The sequence below is a fragment of a genome, unplaced genomic scaffold (assembly GCF_019419815.1).
Source record: "Pyrus x bretschneideri cultivar Hongxiangsu unplaced genomic scaffold, Pyrus_bretschneideri_v1 Contig28, whole genome shotgun sequence".
In the NCBI taxonomy this organism is placed as follows: Eukaryota; Viridiplantae; Streptophyta; class Magnoliopsida; order Rosales; family Rosaceae; genus Pyrus; species Pyrus x bretschneideri.
Window position 1 is genome coordinate 366556 of NW_025999590.1, and position 19931 is coordinate 386486.

The 19931-nt window shown below is 36.0% G+C and overlaps 2 protein-coding genes across 4 annotated transcripts; one reads left to right on the forward strand and one right to left on the reverse strand.

Moving 5' to 3' along the window:
* The first annotated feature begins 155 nt into the window (after nt 1–155).
* LOC103963988 (calcium-transporting ATPase 3, endoplasmic reticulum-type) lies at nt 156–12063 on the forward strand. Of its 3 annotated transcripts, XM_048588354.1 has the most exons (34): nt 157–317; nt 547–597; nt 730–763; nt 911–928; nt 1629–1765; nt 2339–2413; nt 2778–2823; nt 3381–3440; nt 3528–3608; nt 3804–3889; nt 4043–4144; nt 4549–4602; nt 4683–4784; nt 4926–4984; nt 5090–5234; nt 5854–5961; nt 6109–6261; nt 6407–6511; nt 7163–7359; nt 7483–7594; nt 7775–7873; nt 7971–8116; nt 8263–8320; nt 8582–8674; nt 9134–9184; nt 9312–9443; nt 9566–9667; nt 9976–10030; nt 10469–10554; nt 10744–10892; nt 11059–11164; nt 11269–11322; nt 11422–11470; nt 11628–12063. In XM_048588354.1, exons 1-34 carry the CDS (start codon nt 285–287, stop codon nt 11696–11698), a joined length of 3009 nt encoding a protein of 1002 aa, XP_048444311.1. In that variant the 5' UTR covers nt 157–284; the 3' UTR covers nt 11699–12063. The 3 variants fall into 3 exon arrangements, 2 of the variants coding, with proteins under 2 accessions (XP_048444311.1, XP_048444312.1); XR_007259891.1 differs by lacking the exons at nt 11059–11164; nt 11269–11322; nt 11422–11470; nt 11628–12063 and having other exon boundaries at nt 156–317; nt 10454–10554; nt 10744–10784; XM_048588355.1 differs by lacking the exons at nt 157–317; nt 547–597; nt 730–763; ... (1 more) ...; nt 1629–1765; nt 2339–2413 and adding an exon at nt 2423–2688.
* A 7112-nt stretch (nt 12064–19175) lies between these two features.
* Nucleotides 19176–19706, reverse strand: LOC103963987. Its single transcript, XM_009376868.3, has one exon. The coding sequence runs from the start codon at nt 19704–19706 to the stop codon at nt 19176–19178; it is 531 nt and encodes a 176-aa protein (XP_009375143.1).
* Between the last annotated feature and the right edge of the window lie 225 nt (nt 19707–19931).

Sequence of the window (19931 nt, forward strand, 5' to 3'; positions counted from 1 at the left end):
TCCACCAAAGGGGTCAATCCACTTGATAATCACCATTTATTTCATATGGGCCAAGATCCAGATCCGAAAGTCGGCCCAATCAAAAGCCTTTACTTTACGAATTACGAAACGTAAAGGCCACAACCCAAAACGACGACGTTGCTTAAACATAACGTCTCGCTCCAAAATTTCCCCTTTCTGTTCAGATCTCACCCGTTACTTGCAGTGGACTGGTACTAAAACAGAGTTGAAGAAGAACAGGTTCCAAAGGCTCCGATCCAATCCAAGCTCTTCGTCGTCCTTCAATGGAAGACGCTTACGCTCGATCCGTCACCGAGGTAATTCAGTAATTCAGCAATCCAGTAATCCATCGGTTTTACCAGCTTCCAAATTCCTGTGTGTGCGTGTGTTTTTAGATGAAAGAATTTGAATCTTGAGGTGGAAGAATTGAATTCATTGGAAATTGGAAGCTTCTGTTGCAGCATTTCCATGGGGATGTGGCGTTTTTCGGTTCCAGTGATTGATTAATTCACTACTACATTGTTTTGCCCTTGTATTATTGGTTAGGTGTTGGATTTCTTCGGCGTGGACCCGAAGAAGGGCCTCAATGACTCACAGGTATTGCAAAGTTTGTTTCTTTCAGAGCGAAAGGTGTGAAATTTGTTCTGTTTTATTGGTTATTTAGTTCTAATTCAGTTTTCGAGTTAGTTTTATATGCTCTTGAGGTTTGAATTGTTACGTTGTTCGCAGGTTGCGCAACATGCAAGACTCTACGGCAAAAATGGTATGTTTTCTCTGCTCCCAGCGCGTGTGCGTATTCGTTCACCAATTCGGTTGTTTTGTCCTCCAGACTAGAGTGCTGGTTTTGGTATTATTTGTCAAGTTCTAATGTGGTTTCTTCTTTGGTGCATGCTTGGAATATGGTATGCAGTGCTTCCGGAAGAGAAAAGTAAGTAAACCACTTCCTTTCCCCCTACTCTATCCATCTCGCATAAGCAAGTTAACGTGATGTTTTTTTCATTGATTGCACGAGTACATTTTTGTTTATGTCTTCTCAAATCCCCCTACTCTTTCCTGTACTAAATGAAGCACGAGTTCCACCTGAAATTAGAGCTCGTTTGGATGTGCTTTTAAAATGACTGAAAGCGTTTTTGGTGAAAATATTTTTGGAAACAATCCTTAGTAAAAATGCTAATAAATCCTGGAAAAGCACTTAAAGTGCTTCCTGGAAGAAGCACATAACTGGTGCTTCTTGTAGAAAGCACTTAAAGTGCTTTTGAAAAACATTTTCTCTAAAAGTGCTTTCAGTCATTTAAAAAGCACATCCAAACGAGCCCTTAGTTTTTCTCGTTGTTGTACTTATAGACCATTATTTGAATGTGACTTTTAGCGGCCAATGGCTTGTGTACTGCCAATAATTTGTTAATACTCCCAATTTCACAAAGTGTAGAAAACCACAGTCATGATCCCTTTAGAGGAGGTGGCTGGTTTTGGTGAGGTTGGTGAGAATGAAGAATTTTAGGGAGTCTAAATATAAATTTGTTTACTCGAATTCATTTTTTTAGGAGTATGCTACTGGTATGGATCTATCTATATCAAGAATGTGATTTTCATGCCTGTTATGAAAGCTATCTATATTTCATATGCAGGGGCTTCATTCTGGAAATTGGTTTTGAAGCAGTTTGATGATTTGCTTGTAAAGATCTTGATTGTTGCGGCGCTTGTTTCTTTTGTTCTGGCTTTGATTAATGGAGATACGGGATTAACAGCTTTTTTGGAGCCTTCTGTAAGATGTGATATTTTTCTGCTTTGCTAAACTGATTGCTTATTACTATTGTTATTTATTATTTTTCAAAGCATGGGTTGAATTCACCTTTCAGGAGTAATCTACTAGCCAAAAAAGAAAAAAGATAGTATGCATGTTCTTCCTTAATACAATTTTTGTTCCCCTGAAAAATAAAGAAGGAAAGATGCTATGCATGTTAAACTGTTATTTTAGACTGGCTAAAAAAGATTGTTAGTTTAGTTATTGATGCCTAGATGCATGTCTTTGTGCTTTCTTTGTCTTCGTATTTTTACTTTCAATGTCTGGATGTGATTCCTATTCCTTCGTGTTTGATTTGCACTCAGCTATTCTCTCTGATTTTTTTTTTCGACTATTAAGTCTTTGATGCATGTCTTTTTGTTCAAGTATTGAAATATATCTTGCTCAAAATTTGTTGCTCTTGAAACTTTCCAAGTAAGGCTTTGAATGTTATGATTCACTATAACTCTTTTCTACGTCTGTTGCTGATTAAGCATGCGGCATACAACTTGGTGTCAATAAAGATTCTATTGTCTTGAAATTATTGGGGCACAGGTTATTCTCTTGATATTGGCTGCAAATGCTGCAGTAGGAGTGATTACAGAAACAAACGCAGAAAAGGCTCTTGAGGTAACTTTTATATTTATAGCCTTTCAGAACTTGCATAAATATCAGAAAACATCTTGAAAGACTACCAATTCAGTGGATGTGGGAACCGTGCTTCCTTTTTCTATAGGTTCATTCTCTACTAAAACTTGAAGTTATGTTCAATTTGTTGATTGGCCATTAACACTTGAGTTAATCTACTTATCCTCACCCTTTCCCATGTACCCGTGTCTACCTCTTACAATGCTTGTCTTTATTTTCTGTTGCACGTTGTAGAAGATTAATACATGAAGTCCTAGGTAACCTACTTTTCATTCTGGAAATTCTTAAATTAGTCCTTACAGCTTCGACTTGTTCTGATTCCTTATTTTTACCCTTGATATTGTAGGAGCTACGTGCATACCAAGCTGATATCGCAACTGTGCTGCGAAATGGTAAAAAATTAATTTAGGAAGTGACTTGACCAGGCTAAATGCTGTTTGCACTATGATGTTTTAATTTCATGTTTCTAAGTCCTCTTTGTATAAGGTTTTCTTTCTAGCTTAATTTGTAAAAATCAGACCATAAGAAGTGTAAGGTAGTACACCCTTTTATTATGACGGTGCTGGTTGAGATCTCATCAGTGTGATCTTATGCTTGTGATATAGCTAGCTTTGTTTGAAAAAAAAGAGACCTTCATGGCTAGTCACACTGCTGAGCTGTCTGTGAAGGACTGTGAGATAGTGAAACATATTTATTATTGTTGATTCTTTTTGGATGCTTTGCTTTTGTGATTAAATGTGACTCCTTGGATGGATCTTGGGAAAAGAGAAATTGAGGGAACATTGTTAATTTTGCTTGAAAAAGGGATATAATTGCTAACTAAGGACAACCTAAGCTTTTGGGAGTAGTGGTTGACCAACAAAATCTTACGAGCATCATATCAAATTGCTTGATAAAATTGTGTCATCCTTTACCACTCAAAAGTTGACATAAAAGTAACTCCTTGCAGGTTGCTTCTCCATACTTCCAGCAACAGAGCTTGTCCCAGGTGATATTGTAGAAGTGGCTGGTAAGTAGCTTTGAGCATGCAAAATTGGTTTAATATTGTGGTTACTCTTGGATTTGATTTTTCTTTTGGGTTGGGTCAAATGTATAGTGGGAGGCAAAATTCCAGCTGATATGAGAATGATTGAGATGCTAAGTAATCAATTACGTGTTGATCAGGCAATTCTTACAGGTACATCTGCTTTATGTACTGGATATAGTAAATCAAATGGATATTTGTTTTGTTGATGGATACTTTTCATTATTGTTGTTTTTTTTTGTTAAAAATTATTGTCTTTTTAAATTGTGTGTATTGTAATTGTGACTTCATAATGATTGAGGGCATGCTGGATCAATTTATTTGAGAACTTTTGTTTGATGATGGCAGGTGAGAGTTGCTCTGTCGGAAAAGAGCTCGAGTCCACTACTGCAACAAATGTTGTATATCAAGACAAGACAAATATCCTTTTCTCGGTAAAATTTTATGTTTCTTGAAGCTATATGCTGGATCCAGTTTCTATGTGCCCAGTTACCTATTTTATAAACTTGAGGGAATGGGTTGATCAAGTTTTCTATTACTGTATGTTACAAAGCAATGATCAACGTCCTGCACATCTTGATCCTCAGGGTACAGTAGTCGTGGCTGGTAGGGCTAGAGCTGTTGTAGTAGGAGTTGGAACACACACTGCTATGGGTGGTATACACGATTCAATGTTGCAAACAGAAGATGTATGAACTGTAAATTCAGATTTTTTTCAGTAGTTTATATCTGTGTGCTCTTACCATATCAGTAACTTGTAATCTTGCTTTGAATTTTTAATTATTTTTCTAGCATTGATATGGTAAAGCTGTTTGTGTACTGCCATTACTGCCTAGTTCGAAGAAGTGTGGTTCTGCATATCTATATGGTTCTCTCTTCCTACTTGAAAAATCAGTAGCGAAATAATGGAAGGAGTCACAACATAGAGCACAGTACTCAAAATATCTTTACTTCATGAAGTCCCTTCTGCACTTTTTCTTCTGAAACTTGACATGAAAGAAGCTTGAAAGAAAAGATCCTTTGTTGAACTTGTAGTTTATATATAGATGACCTGAGCTTTCTTCTGATTATTCATTTATACGGCTGTTTGCAGGAAGTGACGCCATTGAAAAAGAAGCTGGACGAATTTGGTACATTCTTGGCCAAGGTAACTCTCGAAGTTTTTATTTGGTCATTACTCTCCAGTATGCTTTATTGTGCATTTCTTAACTTTCATTGCTTTCTCAGGTTATTGCTGGCATATGTGTACTGGTATGGATTGTAAATATTGGTCACTTTCGTGACCCTGCTCATGGTGGGTTCTTTCGTGGTGCAATTCATTACTTCAAGGTACATAGAAAATTCTTTTAGGTTTTCATTTTCCTTGTAACTTTTTTCCATCACATTTCTGTTTCAATGGCTGATTTATAATGGCTCTTACTAATCTTTCCTGATTTAATGTTTACAAACTATTTTCTTGTGCCCACTAAGATTGCAGTCGCACTTGCAGTTGCAGCAATCCCTGAAGGACTTCCAGCTGTCGTTACAACGTGAGTACTTGAACCTTTACTTGTGTATAGATCAAATGACAAAGACGTTATAATATGATGTCTGATGCTTTTCTTCGTCATGGTCTTTCTTCGTTTTGGTTCTAGTTGTTTGGCTCTTGGGACAAAACGAATGGCTCGGTTGAATGCCATTGTAAGGTCTTTGCCATCTGTTGAGACTTTAGGCTGCACTACAGTAATCTGCAGTGACAAAACCGGAACACTGACAACCAATATGATGTCTGCCTCAAAGGTGATTATCGTAAGACCTTGCCATAGTAAACAGTTGAATATGACCTTTCTAATCTTTTTGACTTCCTATATTCCTGTGAATAGCAAGGAACATAAAGTGTCACTTCCTATATTTATTGGCATATATGTTTTTTATTTGATTGATTTGTGCCTTTGTATTGTCTTTATATATTACTTGCAGTAGAAACTTGTAATAACCTACCTCCAAAGGATGCAACACATGCATTTATATGCACAACACATGTGCATACATATGCAGTGGGGGAAGCAGAGGCACAGAAGGGCACGCTCATGTCCATATTTATAGGCATTTCTGATAATGACAAGGAATTTGTGAGTTATGTAACATGAAGGACGACATGAATTCTGGTGTATCAGATGTTTGAAGTCATGTACAATTGTATTTTTTCATTTTACAAAGACATCAGTGTAATTGAAAGATTACTTTGCTCACCAGGTTTCACAGAACTATGTGAAACTAAGTTACAACAGCCTGGCTGCCTGATTTAAAATCTTGGAGTGTTAATTTCAAACTTTCTTCACTTACTATAATTGTTGGCTTGGCGCAATTATGTTTCACTCAAATGATTTTTCACCCATTGCTACTCTCATCTCTGCAGGTTTGTGTGCTTCATACTGTACAACATGCTCCTGTTATTTCTGAATACAGTGTGAGTGGAACAACATATGCGCCGGAGGGCTTAATTTTTGACAGTACTGGGCTTCAGGTAATTTACTTTTGCATCTTTGGCATATGTGTCACATGAATTATTATGATGGGGTTATATAAATGAGACCTCGCATAAGTTTTTAAATGCTTCATTCAGGTCTCCTTTTTAGTTCCGCACCAATTTGAAGTGTTCTCTATTTTTCAGCTTGAACTTCCAGCTCAGTCTTCTTGTCTTCTTCACATAGCAATGTGTTCAGCACTGTGCAATGAGTCTATCCTGCAATATAATCCTGACAAGAGTAACTATGAAAAAATTGGCGAGTCAACTGAAGTTGCCCTCCGTGTTCTTGCAGAGAAGGTTCATTTATGTACTTATACAGTCTGAACATTTGCTAATAACTGAAGTTTTCAATTCTCACTATCTTCCCCTTCGTTTCTCTAGTTTTTTTGTCATGCAGTTATTCAAGGTTTGTACTTGTAAGTTCTTTTTCTTTCCTTTACAGATTGGTCTTCCTGGCTTTGATTCTATGCCTTCTTCTCTGAATGTGCTGAGCAAGCATGAACGTGCATCTTACTGTAATCGCTACTGGGAGGACCATTTTAAAAAGGTTTGCCTTGTGATCCCTCCTCCTCAGTGCCCTCACACCCCGCCCCAAATGGAGAAAGAGATTAAATTGTTAAACTAATAGATCAAGATTAAAATATAGCTTATAAATATGTATGCTGCATGGTTTACAAATATCCAGTTTGTAGTTTTTATATTCTAATGCTTTTAGTTATTATTTTTTCTACATTTATATTATATTTTTATGATATGAAATATATACCATTTTCTTATGTATCTGGACATAATAATATCTGCCGATGAATTATGATGTTTTAATGCTGTTTCACCTCCTTACCAAACAACTTGGACTAACTTGTTATTGCTTCTACTTGTTGGTTTGTATTCTTGTGTACCTCTGTATATTTTTTTTATTGGTCCTCTATTGTCGTCTGCTAAAAATACTTGGCCCTCTCTTGTCGTCTGCTAAAAATACTAGGCTGTATCTTGATTTCTAGCCACAAATCATTGGCTGGTGTTTGTGTGTATGCATCTATGTCTTCCTTTGAGTTTTACTTTAATGTCATAAGTAGTAACAGTGGAACTATTTACTAAATAAACACAAAAGAAATACAGTGGAAAAAAGTTTCTAACCTGCCACATTTCTGTTGCAGTAAGATTTGTTTTGCTTATTAGTTTAATATATTGCTTGCAGATTTCTGTTGCAGATTTTTCTCGTGATCGGAAGATGATGAGTGTTCTTTGCAGCCGAAACCAATTGCAAATTATGTTTTCAAAAGGTGCTCCAGAGAGTATTATTTCTAGATGCACCAGTATTCTGTGCAGTGATGATGGTTCTGCCATACCACTAACCACTAGTATCCGGGCTGAGCTGGAATCAAGGTTCCATAGGTTTGGAATATTTTCTTCATCTCTCGTAGTGGCCCTAAAATTCTTACTAGTCAAACCTGTCTAAATTCTTGTAATGGCTAGAGTAGAATTCTTTTGAGTTTGCAATACATATTTTTTGGACAGTTTTGCAGGAAAGGAAACACTAAGATGCTTGGCCCTGGCCTTCAAGCGGATGCCCGTGGGTCTACAGAGTCTCTCCCATAAAGATGAGAAGGATCTAACATTCATTGGGTTGGTATGCTTTCGTTTCAAAATATAAAGTCAAGTTTGGTTGCTGTGCCAAATACTTGCTACTGTACTTAATCATGATTTTAATTTTTTATTGTGCAAGAAATGGACGTTGTCCTGATGTTCATTAGCTCTGTTATAATTTATTAATGTCGTATACATTTTTCTTACTTTGTTTCTTTTGAAGATCGGAATGCTTGATCCACCAAGAGAAGAAGTGAGAAATGCTATGCTTTCATGCATGACTGCTGGCATACGAGTTATAGTTGTAACTGGGGACAACAAGGTAAGTCTATCCTTTTATGCATGGATGTATGCTTATGCACATGTATATATCCACATACATGGTTAGAACACTCCGGCTGATTTGGGCATGATTTCAGTCAACAGCTGAATCACTTTGCCGCAAGATAGGGGCTTTTGATCACTTAGAAGATCTTGCTGGACACTCTTACACTGCAACTGAGTTTGAAGAATTACCAGCAATGCAGAAAACGCTGGCATTGCAACGCATGGCACTATTCACCAGGTATACTGGTTGCATCCATGCTGTATCTTGTCAATTTTCTATGCAAGATTATGAATTTGCCATGTGTTCCATCTATTTTAATCATCTTTTTGTCAAATTTTCTCTTTCAATATCTTGAGTAAGTGTTTTTTCTCTGGTTTGTTTAGAGTTGAACCTTCTCATAAAAGGATGCTGGTTGAGGCCTTGCGAAACCAGAACGAAGTGGTACACCCCTCTATAGCCTTATCACTGGTCACTGAAACATTATATAGATGCAATACCTTCATTTTAGCCTAGGAATCGATGTTTGCTCTATTAAAATTTGTAAAAGATACTTATTCATTTGAGGATATGAGTTGAGGGTACAAATGATTGATGTGAGAACAACGCTAGTGGCACTAGTCATGAAACTCTAGATTAATCTTTTTCGTGCTCACTGTGCATGCTCTTCTGTGGGCTTTCCTGAAACTTTGGCATGCTTGTTAGGTTGCAATGACTGGTGATGGTGTTAATGATGCACCTGCACTCAAAAAGGCAGATATTGGAATTGCCATGGGTTCAGGAACAGCCGTTGCCAAGGTACTCATTTTTTGCACCCTAATTGGTAAAGAGCTTTCCTTTTTAGTGAGAAGCTTAAACCACGTTCCTTGCACTGTTTGCACTGTCTGAGGCCACCTTAACAGCATGATAGTGCCCTGATGCCTGTTGCAGTCTTCAAACTAAAGTTACTGAGTACCTATATCACTAGGTGAAGAGGCCGTTAGTAAGTGGCCTCTTTTCAATTATCATTTCATTCTTATTTTGAAGTCATATCTGCATCCAAACACATGTATGCAATTAAAAGCTCCAGGCCATATATAATTAAATGCATGTAAATGCACTCTTTCACCAATGTAGCCCAGGATACATATTGTTTTCACCCTTGCCATTGCAAAATCAACTTCTATACTATTTGGTTCCTAGTGCCATTCTTGGTTTTATCACCACATTGTAGTTTTACTTTACTCTTCTCACCGCTGTTATTTTTGCCCTTATCAGAGTGCTTCAGATATGGTTTTGGCAGATGACAATTTTGCTACCATTGTTGCAGTAAGCCTTTCTTTCTCCATTTTCATTTTTATATTATTTTGGCTAGTATTGTATTTCTACTAGTCAATGAGGACTTTTACGTATATGCCTGTTCCATTTAGCTTTATTAGTGGTTAATTCTTGGCAGGCTGTTGCAGAGGGAAGGGCTATATACAACAACACGAAGCAATTTATCAGATATATGATCTCTTCAAATATTGGTGAAGTAGTTTGTATATTTGTGGCAGCTGTACTTGGCATACCTGATACCCTAGCCCCTGTGAGTTCTTTTACGTGCGAATTATGATATTTCATTTTCCAACTCATTCTATTTGAGAACAGTAATGTCTTCTGCTTCTTTTACTTTCATGTCCTTGAAACTTTCATGAAAAATATTTCCAGGTCCAGTTGCTCTGGGTCAACTTAGTTACTGATGGATTGCCTGCCACTGCTATTGGTTTTAATAAGCAAGATTCTGATGTGATGAAAGCTAAACCTCGAAAGGTATTGTATTAATTAATTCTTCCATCAGTATTCTGATTTTTTCTTTCTTTTCCTCCTTTTATATGTCTTTAACACTAGTTGCCTAAAAGTGGCTGAATAAGAAATGGCATTGAGTTTTTTTCTATGGAGATTATTAGAGATAAATATCAAGGACAAGTTCGGACATTTATCTTGTTTCACCAGGCCATAAGTGTGTTTCACTTTCATCCATTATTGATGTTATCTTAATCTCATAAAACTAGTCGTTCTGTGGTTCAAAATAGTTCTAGTTTTAGCATAACGTCACTCTAACTTCTATCTGTGTACAGGTCAATGAAGCAGTTGTTTCTGGATGGCTGTTTTTTCGTTATTTGGTAATTGGAGGTATGCATAGTTCCCATTAAATATGTTTCCCAGTGAAATTAATCCCACATGTACTAGTTTAGCTATAATTAAAAGCTGTAAAGCATTGTAGTGCATCCCTTTTACGTTATTTTTTCAATATGAAGCAATGTTAAGCCTTATAATAGTAAGTCATTTAATCTCTCTTTCATAAGCTTATATTTAAACAAATGAATTGGCATTACTTGCTGAATGGCCTTTTGATCCCTGCTTTGGTTGCACTCCTTTTCCATTACGTATCGATAGAGAAAAGGACTGTCCAGAATTGGTGCTGCCAATTAGTAAAAAACTTAAGCCATAACATGAAGCCATTTATTGAATATAACATGATTGATCCTATTTGTTTAGGATTTTTTGTGTCATGATTTAGCGCTTGTTTATTTTCCTCATGCAAATCAAATGAAGGTGTATGAATTGCAGCTTATGTTGGGCTTGCCACGGTTGCGGGATTTATATGGTGGTTTGTTTACTCTGATAGCGGTCCTCAACTGCCATATTCTGAATTGGTAAGATCATACAGGCTCTGAAATTCTGTACTTGCTAAAATCATCGTCCGCTTGTTTACTGGTTTCTACAGATTTTATGACATACGTTTAATTGTTACTTACATAGAAATGTCTGTAGACTGGACACTTATAACATCCTCCGTTATGTATAAACTGCTGGTTTTCACCTTTTTTGTTATTTCATTCCAGATGAATTTTGACTCATGCTCAACGAGGGAGACAACTTATCCATGCAGTATATTTGATGATCGCCATCCATCAACTGTATCCATGACTGTGCTTGTAGTTGTTGAAATGTTTAACGCCTTGAATAATCTCAGCGAAAATCAGTCTCTTGTGTAAGCATATACGTAGATATTAATACTACAATTTACTTTTAAAATTTAAGTTATTACTTTGCCCCAACTCAAATTCCAGTTTATTTCTAATGACTAAGTTATTTCAGTTCGACATTTTTGGTTGGAGACTAGACTGACTTTAGCACTGACTTTCTCTGGTTTCCAGTGTTATCCCTCCATGGAGTAACTTGTGGCTTGTTGGTTCAATTATTCTAACGATGATCCTTCACGTACTAATATTATACGTCCATCCACTCTCTATTCTTTTCTCCGTAAGTAATCTTATACCTGCTCTTGTGTTTGACAGTTTCTTTTATTGTTTTTATGTAAATGAACATTACTAATGGTCCCGTAAATGTAATATTTTGTGCTGTAGGTTACACCGTTATCTTGGGCCGACTGGATTGTTGTGCTATACCTTTCATTTCCCGTATGTGGTTTATCTTTCAGATCTCCTATGTTTTGACTCCTGTTTTTTAATACTCTTTGTCAATGCTCGTTCAAGCTTTCAATCGTGATCTGGTTTTAGGTTGTTATCATCGATGAAGTGCTAAAATTCTTCTCAAGAAGTTCTACTGGTAATCATCTTTGCTTTTCGAAGTCTTGTCATTTTTATTTCCGCACAATGCGTTTATCTCCTTGTCTATAACATGTATGACTTATGTTAGCTCAGATTCGATTCGAATAAAAATACTGTTGTCTCATAGATTTTGCTGGCTGTTACTCCTCTTGTAGGCACGCGGTGGTTCAATCTCCGGTGGAGGCGGCCTGATTTTCTGCCAAAAAGGGAATCACGTGACAAATAGAAACGGAGCTTTATGTGTTCCAAATTTTTTGAGACACCTAAACTGGGGAGACAAATTTCGTCTGAAGACTATGTCATCCTTCAACACAAACGAGCAACTGCGCATTCCCGATGGCAACTCGCTTGTTTGCATACTTACTCGAAATAGAGGAGCGAAAAACGTCGCAGAAGTATTGAGTATCCCATTCTGTAAAAGAAATATGTATGCCGGAAAACGTTATCAAATGAACTGAAAGGAAAAGTCCGGCAAGAGATAGCAAAGATGTCCCATTTGTTCATTCGGGTCTTGTATCCGGTAACTTAGACATATATGTTGAAATTCTCGTCGTGACGTAGTTTTCGTCCTTATACGACCATATTATGGACTATCTGTGTTCAATGTGGATGTCGTTTTCTCACACAAGTAATAATTTATTTTTGAAATAAATACCGTTAAATAATTGAAATCCAGTCAATTCTTGAACCTTCCGTACGTGAAGGGCTTCGCAGACCTAGGGAAAACACGCTTCAAAATTGACCCGCCATAGCGTTTGCGATGTTAAAATTGACCCAGTTTTTCTTTCTGGTTTAACCGCATTTTACGCCATAAGGTTCGTTCGGGGTCTCATTTGTAAAATGAGTAGTTTTAATTAATTTGTGAGCATTACATCACGTGCTTTTTTAATTGCATGAATTTAGTAACGGTTAATTTTAGCGTCTGATTAGACATTAATGCTTATGTAGCATATATTGGATCCACATTTTAAGCTTGACTGTCAATTTCATAAAATGATTTAAAGACTAAATACTAACATTGAAATTGGTGGTCAACGTGTACTTAAAATGTGGGAGAGATTTTTCAGTATGATCGGAAAACGAGGTGGTACACCATGTGTCACTATACAAATGGTGGGATATGTGTGTTAAAAAGTTAATAACTTAAAAAATAAAATTGTCAATTAGACGTTGAAAATAAAATCTCATAACTCAATACTGAAACCACATGGTGTGATATGCAAAAAATAAAATCTCATAACTCATTTTGCAAATAACCCCCAAAACTTTGGTGTAAAATAAAATTAACCTATTTTTACTTTTATTTGTCGGAATAATAAATGTTTTATTAAATACCAAAAATGAACATAAGAAAACAAAAAAATGGATGATGTGGTCCTTGTATTTGAATGCTGCATATCAACGTCTTTTCTCAAATTTTCCGTGAATGTGCTCATGTGGCTCACGAGTGATCTTACCAATCCAATCATGTAACGCTACGTGAATTATATGCAAATAATTAATTTATGAATTTTAAAATACATTCGACAAGATTCATCAAGCTCGCATCCCACACAAGTTAATGATAGACGGAGAAAATGATAAGGGTCGCCCAAAAAGAAGAGAGGGGAAAAGACAAAGAAAGTTTGTTTTTGAAAAACGGAAAACATAAAATATTTACTAAACGACTTTTCAATTAAAAATAAATAAAATTAAAAATTAAAAACGAAATGATTATCAAACAATTCCTACTTGTGTGAGGTTTCATAATTTGTCCTTCAGTTTTCAAATTTCATATTTTTCAAAACTCTATAAAACTTATTACCACAAAATAAAAATAAAAACTCTATAAAAATTGAAATAATTATCAAATTGACACTTAATAGTCATGCAGCTTATTGATCCTTGATAATCAATACAACATACATATCAGGAAATTTGATCAAATTAAAACGATATAGAGATTACTCATTTAAATTCATGTGAGCACTCTAACTCACGAGTGGTCCTACCAATCCAATCATACAATGCTACGTGAATTATATACAAATAATTAATTCATAAATTTTAAAATACATTCGACAAGATTCATCAAGCTTGCATCCCACACAAGTTAATGATAGACGGAGAAAATGATAAGGGTGGCCCAAAAAGAAGAGAGGGGAAAGATAGAGAAAGTTTAATTTTGAAAAACGGAAAACATAAAGTATGTACTAAACGACTTTTCAATTAAAAAATAAATTAATTAAAAATTAAAAACGAAATGATTATCAAACAATTCCTACTTGTGTGAGGTTTCATAATTTGGCTTTCAATTTTCAGTTTTAAAATATCATATTTTTCAAACCTCTATAAAAATTAAAAACTAAAGATCGAAATAATTTTCAAATTGATGTTGTAAACATTCCTAGTTAAAATGTGATTGTGTAAATCCTGGATTAGATTTGATTATAGTTATCCTTTCTTATTGTATCTTGTATTCCTTGGGGATGAAGGAATATCTTCTCTCATTTTACTACTATAAATAAAGGTACAATGTAGGAGGGATAACAACACACATTCCCCTACAATTCTACAAACACATCTTTCTCACTCTCTCTTCTTCTTGCCGCCGGCCACTGTCGCCGGCCACTGCCGCCACCCTAACCTTATCAGATAAAATAGACCACAACACGTCATCAGCACGCTCCAACCGCTACACTTAGGAATCTGAAATTGAAGAATTTTTCTACATCAAACCAGTTCATCCATATCACCACGCAATCAGGTTATTTCAAAACAATGGTTTTCATCTCAATATTTTTGCAACTCTGATAGCATGAACATTCACCATAATGCATGACCCAACTTTATGTTTTCGAATATTAGATTCTACATAAATTGTGTGTGCATTATATTCATAATTGTTGAATTATGTGAATTTGATATTTGCCATGAATTGCATCAAAAATATATACATGCATTATATTATTGAATTGAATATGCTTTGAATTGAATTAAATAAATAAAAAATTTGCAATTGGGAAACCTAGGGTCATTTGAACCCGCGCCCTGCACTGCCCAATCCATGGTGATGGGCTATACTGTGCAAGCCACCAGCACCAGGCCAGTAGCCTACGACAGCTTGGCGAGCCTAACCCAAAAATCGAACCCCGGCCACAAGCCTTAGACCAAAACAGGTGCGTTTGATGCACCACCATCCCGACCCACAGCCTGAAGCCCAAGTCTCCCACGTCGATTTTTCCAACGAAAAACAACTTGCAGTCGTGCAATCTAGACAACCTCATCGTTTTCGCCAACGATTTCTCGAAATTCCAGAAGACTTTCATGGGTTTTTTTGCTTGAATTCATTCGGTTCTCTCTCCCCCGACGTTGAGATCTCCTCTCCGACGAACCATGGCTTGCCCTAACTTGGAAACGCCGTCAACTAATTATGGCGTTCTTCCCCGGCAAAGCACACCCAACAGCATGTGATGGGTTGTTCTTTTGGTCCAACAACATAGCCCTTTGGGCTTTGGTTGTTCACGGACCAATCTAAAACCAAAACTTGGATTTGGGTTTGTATGCCAAAGCCCTGATGACATCTTGTAGATGTTTCTTTTGACTTTGCATTTCTCACGCATTTTTCCTTAGATTATGGATTTTGTCCCTACTCGGGTTTTTGCCATAGCTTTAGGGTTTTTTAGTGAGACTTACTACTTATGCATGTTCCTACCTTATTGAGAATAAGCGTTGTTCCTTAGAAACAATGTTGACGTGTCGACTTCCTCAACTTCTGCATGATGCTGAATCTACCTTAAGTATTTACACACTCAAGGGGGAGTGTTGTAAACATTCCTAGCTTAAGTGTGATTGTGTAAATTCTATATTATATTTGATTCTAGTTATCCTTTCCTATTGTATCTTGTATTCCTTGGGGATGAAGAATATCTTCTCTCCTTTTACTACTATAAATAAAGGCACAATGTAGGAGCGATAACAACACACATTCTCCTACAATTCTACAAACATATCTCTCTCACTCTCTCTTCTCCTTGTCGCGGGCCAACCTAACCTTGTCAAATAAAATAGACCACAACAAACAATTGACAGTTAATAGTCATGCATCTCATTGATCCTTGATAATCAACACAACATACATATCCGGAAATTTGATAAAAGTAAAACAATACAGAGATTACTCATTTAAGTTCACGTTAAAATGACAAGTTTTACTCTTTTAGTTGACGTGAACATTTACTTTATTTTATTTGTGACCAGTAAACTAATTAGTAATATCGTATTAAACTAATTAACAACCATAAATTAACCTTAGTCGTATTTGTGTGGAATTCGTTTATAGAGTGAAAAAGCCGACCATTGTGCACGAATTGCCACCTCAAAGCTATGGGCCCAAAACTGGAGCAAAGTCCAAAAAGACTGCAATGATGCTGGGGCCAAAAGCCCACAGAATTTTTCTGAACCTACGTGGCGCTTAGTGATTTGTCCACCTCACAAGAATAAAGTGGACATCACAAGAAAGCTCCAGCACATTAGATTAAATTTTGGTTTATCAAAAGCTTAAAATGATATGATATGACTTTGTAAAATATATCAAATTATCAAATTGTCAATGGCTTGCATTTCTACATCATGTTTAGGCAGCATAATGTTTAAATATAAGTGAGGAAAGGTTATCTTTGAATCTCTCTTTTTTTTATTAGGTTTATCTTTGTGTGTTGGGATGGTTTGGAATTTGAATATCGTATATATGTACTATTATGTATCTGGTATGACCGTCATTCTATTACGATACTGTTATAATGTAAATTTGTCAACTACGTGTATTATAATACATCGTGCATAGTAGTTAATTGAATATTTTGATTAAATTAAATGTAAAGAAAATTACTTACGTCATCTATTTCAAATTTTTAAGTACCATTCGTCCTATTTTGTACAGAATTGAAATACTAATAATTTGGTGTCAAGATTTCAAATGACGAATGAGTGACTCCCTACATGGTGAATCATTTATTATTTATTGTATTTTGTTTGGTCAAGTTCTGTATAATGTATTTTCTCGCATTCTTCAACAGATGATACTCATCCACAATTGATAAGAATCTATAGTTGATTGATTATACGTGTAATATAATTAATTGAATTTTAAGATAAACAAAATTACTTGCATCTTTTAGCATGTTATGCATTCTCCCTAGCCTTTTACAATAATATCCCTACAATTTTGTTTATCGCAAGTTGCAACACATTTTTTTAAGAGAAACGGTAGCTTTCATAGAAGATTGAAGAATTCGTATAAAACAAAGGAGCTACAAACAATAGTGTCAACTTAATTACAACAGTCCTCTAATTACAAGTTAGAGATGAGGTCCGGAGGATCCTCAAATCAGCAACAAAAGCAACCAATATGAAGGGCGTAGTAGGCTAAGTGATGAGCAATTGTATTGGCTTGGCGCCGCAAATGGGAAGGGTAGGCTCTAGTGATCGCAACCATCATTGATCCGGCATCCTCTTCGATTGCAAACCATCACTGATTTGGCAACACATTCAGGGCTAGCTTTAAGGGTAGTTAGGTCATCTCCAACCGATCTGGTCAAATGCACCATAAGGTTAAAAATAACTCAGAATGACACGAAAATCGTCTCCAACCAAGGGCTAGGCCATAGAGCTTGTGAGCCCCACCAGGCCAAAACCCCCCAAATCAGGCCAGCGGGCTGGCCATTTCTAGCCAGCCAGTCAGCCCTCCGATGTTAGAATGTCAAGCTTGACTTTGTGGCAAGTGCAACAATACCACGCTTTCTTTGTATTGTGGCAAGTGGCACTCAAAATATGTCTGAAAACTTTATTTTAATATGGTAGTTTAATTTAATTAACTATATTAATTCAATTAAAATAATAAATTATTGAGGGGTTATGTTTGATCTGTGGCCCTTTGGCCCCCTCGGTTGGAGATGACATAAAATATGGCATGACATTGTTCATTAAAATATAATTTCTTGCAGGGCTATAGGGCTAAACATGGCCCTTTGGCCCTCCTTCGGTTGGAGATGGCCTAAGAGAGTAGGTGGCCTGCCTAGGGCTCTTACTCGGAGGCCCCCCAATTTTTATTTATTATATATCTACATAAAGATTACAATGTTATTTTTGTTCAAATAAGAAGTTTACAGACTTTGAGTCTTTGAGTATTTGCTTATAGAATTTTGTTAACCATACCAATTACAGTTGTCTCTCGATCTATAAAGAAGTTTTTCAAAATTAAAGTTGTTCAAATCTTATCTTCAATCAACTATGTCACAAAATGGATTAGCTATTTGATCAATTGAAAAAGAATTGGTTGAAAAATTCAATTATGTAAATTTAATTAGTACACATACGCCTAAAAACGCAAGATGTGTAATATTTAAGTAATGTTTGTATATATTTCTTCTTTTCATAAAAAAAAATAATATTTGATGTAGAAATAGTTTCATGTATTTAACAAATTTTAAATTTTTATTAATAATTGATTTGTTCACTTCACAAGAATAATTTGGACATCACAAGAAGCTCCAGCACATTAAATAAAATTTTGTTTATCAAAAGCTTTAAATTATATGATATGACTTTGTGAAAATATATCAAATTACCAAATTGTCAATGGTTTGCATCTCTACATGGTGAATCATTTATTAATTATTGTATTTTATTTCGTCAAGTTTCGATACATGTAATATAATATATTGAATTTTAAGATAAACAAAATTACTTACATCTTTAGCATGTTATTCATTCTCCCTAGCCTTTTAGATAAATATCCTTACGATTTTTGTTTAATAGAAGTCAACACATTGAAAAAAAATTAGAATATGTTACTCGCCTACGATAGAAAACAATATAATGCTGTAATTTATAAAGTGAACTTCCAAATTGGTGTTTTTGTTTTGAGTTTTTATCACAAATGATCATTGAAATTGAACCACATGACGATCTTGAAAATAGAATTTTTGACAGAATTATGATGAAATGGTCACATTGATTTGAGGCATTTATTTCTAGGGCTATGTAAAATCGATTTTCAATTTCAATAACCATCTTTATGGTGTGGGTTAATTTTAGAGACCATTTATGATAATAAAAAAAAATTAAAAAAAAGGGACTTGTGAAATCCATTTATGTGTCACATCAGCACATAATATAATTTTAGACAAAATTATGATGGAAATACTACATTGATTTGCGACATATATTTTCAAGGATGGACATCCATTGATTTTCAATTTCAAGAATCATCTTGATTGTGTCCATCAATTTTAGGGACCATTCTTTTCTTTGCAACCAGAACAACTAAAACACCTAATTAAGCAATAGCCCCAGTTTTCCTTTTCTCATAATTTTGCTTGTGCTTGCAGCAAAGCAGATTAATAATTAATCCTCAAAAAAGTCTATATCCTTACTTCATTGAAAGAAAAATTGGCGGGAGTTCAAATCTCATAACCACAATTGTGAATTGTTGAACAAAAAGGAAAACAAAATGCATATATACAAAACAAAACGGCTTCAAACATGACAGCGATTCTAAATTCAAAACCTTAATTTTGTACACTTTCACAACTTTCAATCACAAAGAAATTGAATGAAAACCACAACAGAATTGTCCGTCGTCTTGTAACTTGTTAACTTCACGGTACGAATTCATCCGCAGATCTTGAATTCAACTGACAGTGGACGCGTTTGATCAACAATCAAAACGCAAAAGCACTTCTCCTTCCAACAGCATAGCTTTTGCTTCTAGGGTACAAGTCACCCTTGACACCAGCAGCACCTTCATCAAAATCCGCAGGTGTATCTTCATCAATCCTCCCCATGGCCACGCTGCCACATTTTGGCAAACCAGCCGGAGTATTCGATACCCTTTTCGGTCCCATGCCCGATCGCATAGTTGTGGTTGTAGCCGATCGTTTCATCTGCTCTTGCATGATCATGCTCACGTCAATCCTGCCCCCGTAGTTCCTCGCTGACGCAGCCCTAATAAGCTCTGAATAATCATCACCGTTTTCACTTAACCTAGAAGAAGTTGACCTAACGCTGAAGCTCCTAGGCAAGCCTTGAGTGACATTACCACCAAGCCCTCCAACTACGCCACCGTAGGCCACTCTGCCGCCCATGTCCGTCATGCTTCTGACGTAAAAGTCTTTGGCCTTGCTCAGGACTCTGATGGGCACCGTGATGATTTTCATGAACTTGTTCTGGCTATTCACCTTGGTCTTCCTCATGTTCTGCACAACTTTTACGTGATACGAAAACTACTGAATTATCTGTTGGAGGGCCCGAAATTTTTCGATGCGAAAATCGGGTTTAGGAGGGAAGAGAAAAACTTTGATGGAGAAAAATGTGAGAGAGAGGAGGAGTTGGGTGTGATGCGAGGAAACTTGGGTCTTATACAAATGGTTTTGTAGAAGGTGAAGGTGGTGGGTTTAGACTTTTCAAAACACACGATG

What these genes read in the sequence shown, in the direction of transcription:
- LOC103963988 (XM_048588354.1), top strand. Translation starts at nt 285, where the DNA reads ATGGAAGACGCTTACGCTCGATCCGTCACCGAG. An exon ending in CTGGAATCAAGGTTCCATAG is followed by an intron (nt 7,360 to 7,482) that starts GTTTGGAATATT and finishes TTTTTTGGACAG; the next exon opens with TTTTGCAGGAAAGGAAACAC. An exon ending in ATTTTGCTACCATTGTTGCA is followed by an intron (nt 9,185 to 9,311) that starts GTAAGCCTTTCT and finishes AATTCTTGGCAG; the next exon opens with GCTGTTGCAGAGGGAAGGGC.
- LOC103963987 (XM_009376868.3), bottom strand. Translation starts at nt 19,706, where the DNA reads ATGAGGAAGACCAAGGTGAATAGCCAGAACAAGTTCATGAAAATCATC.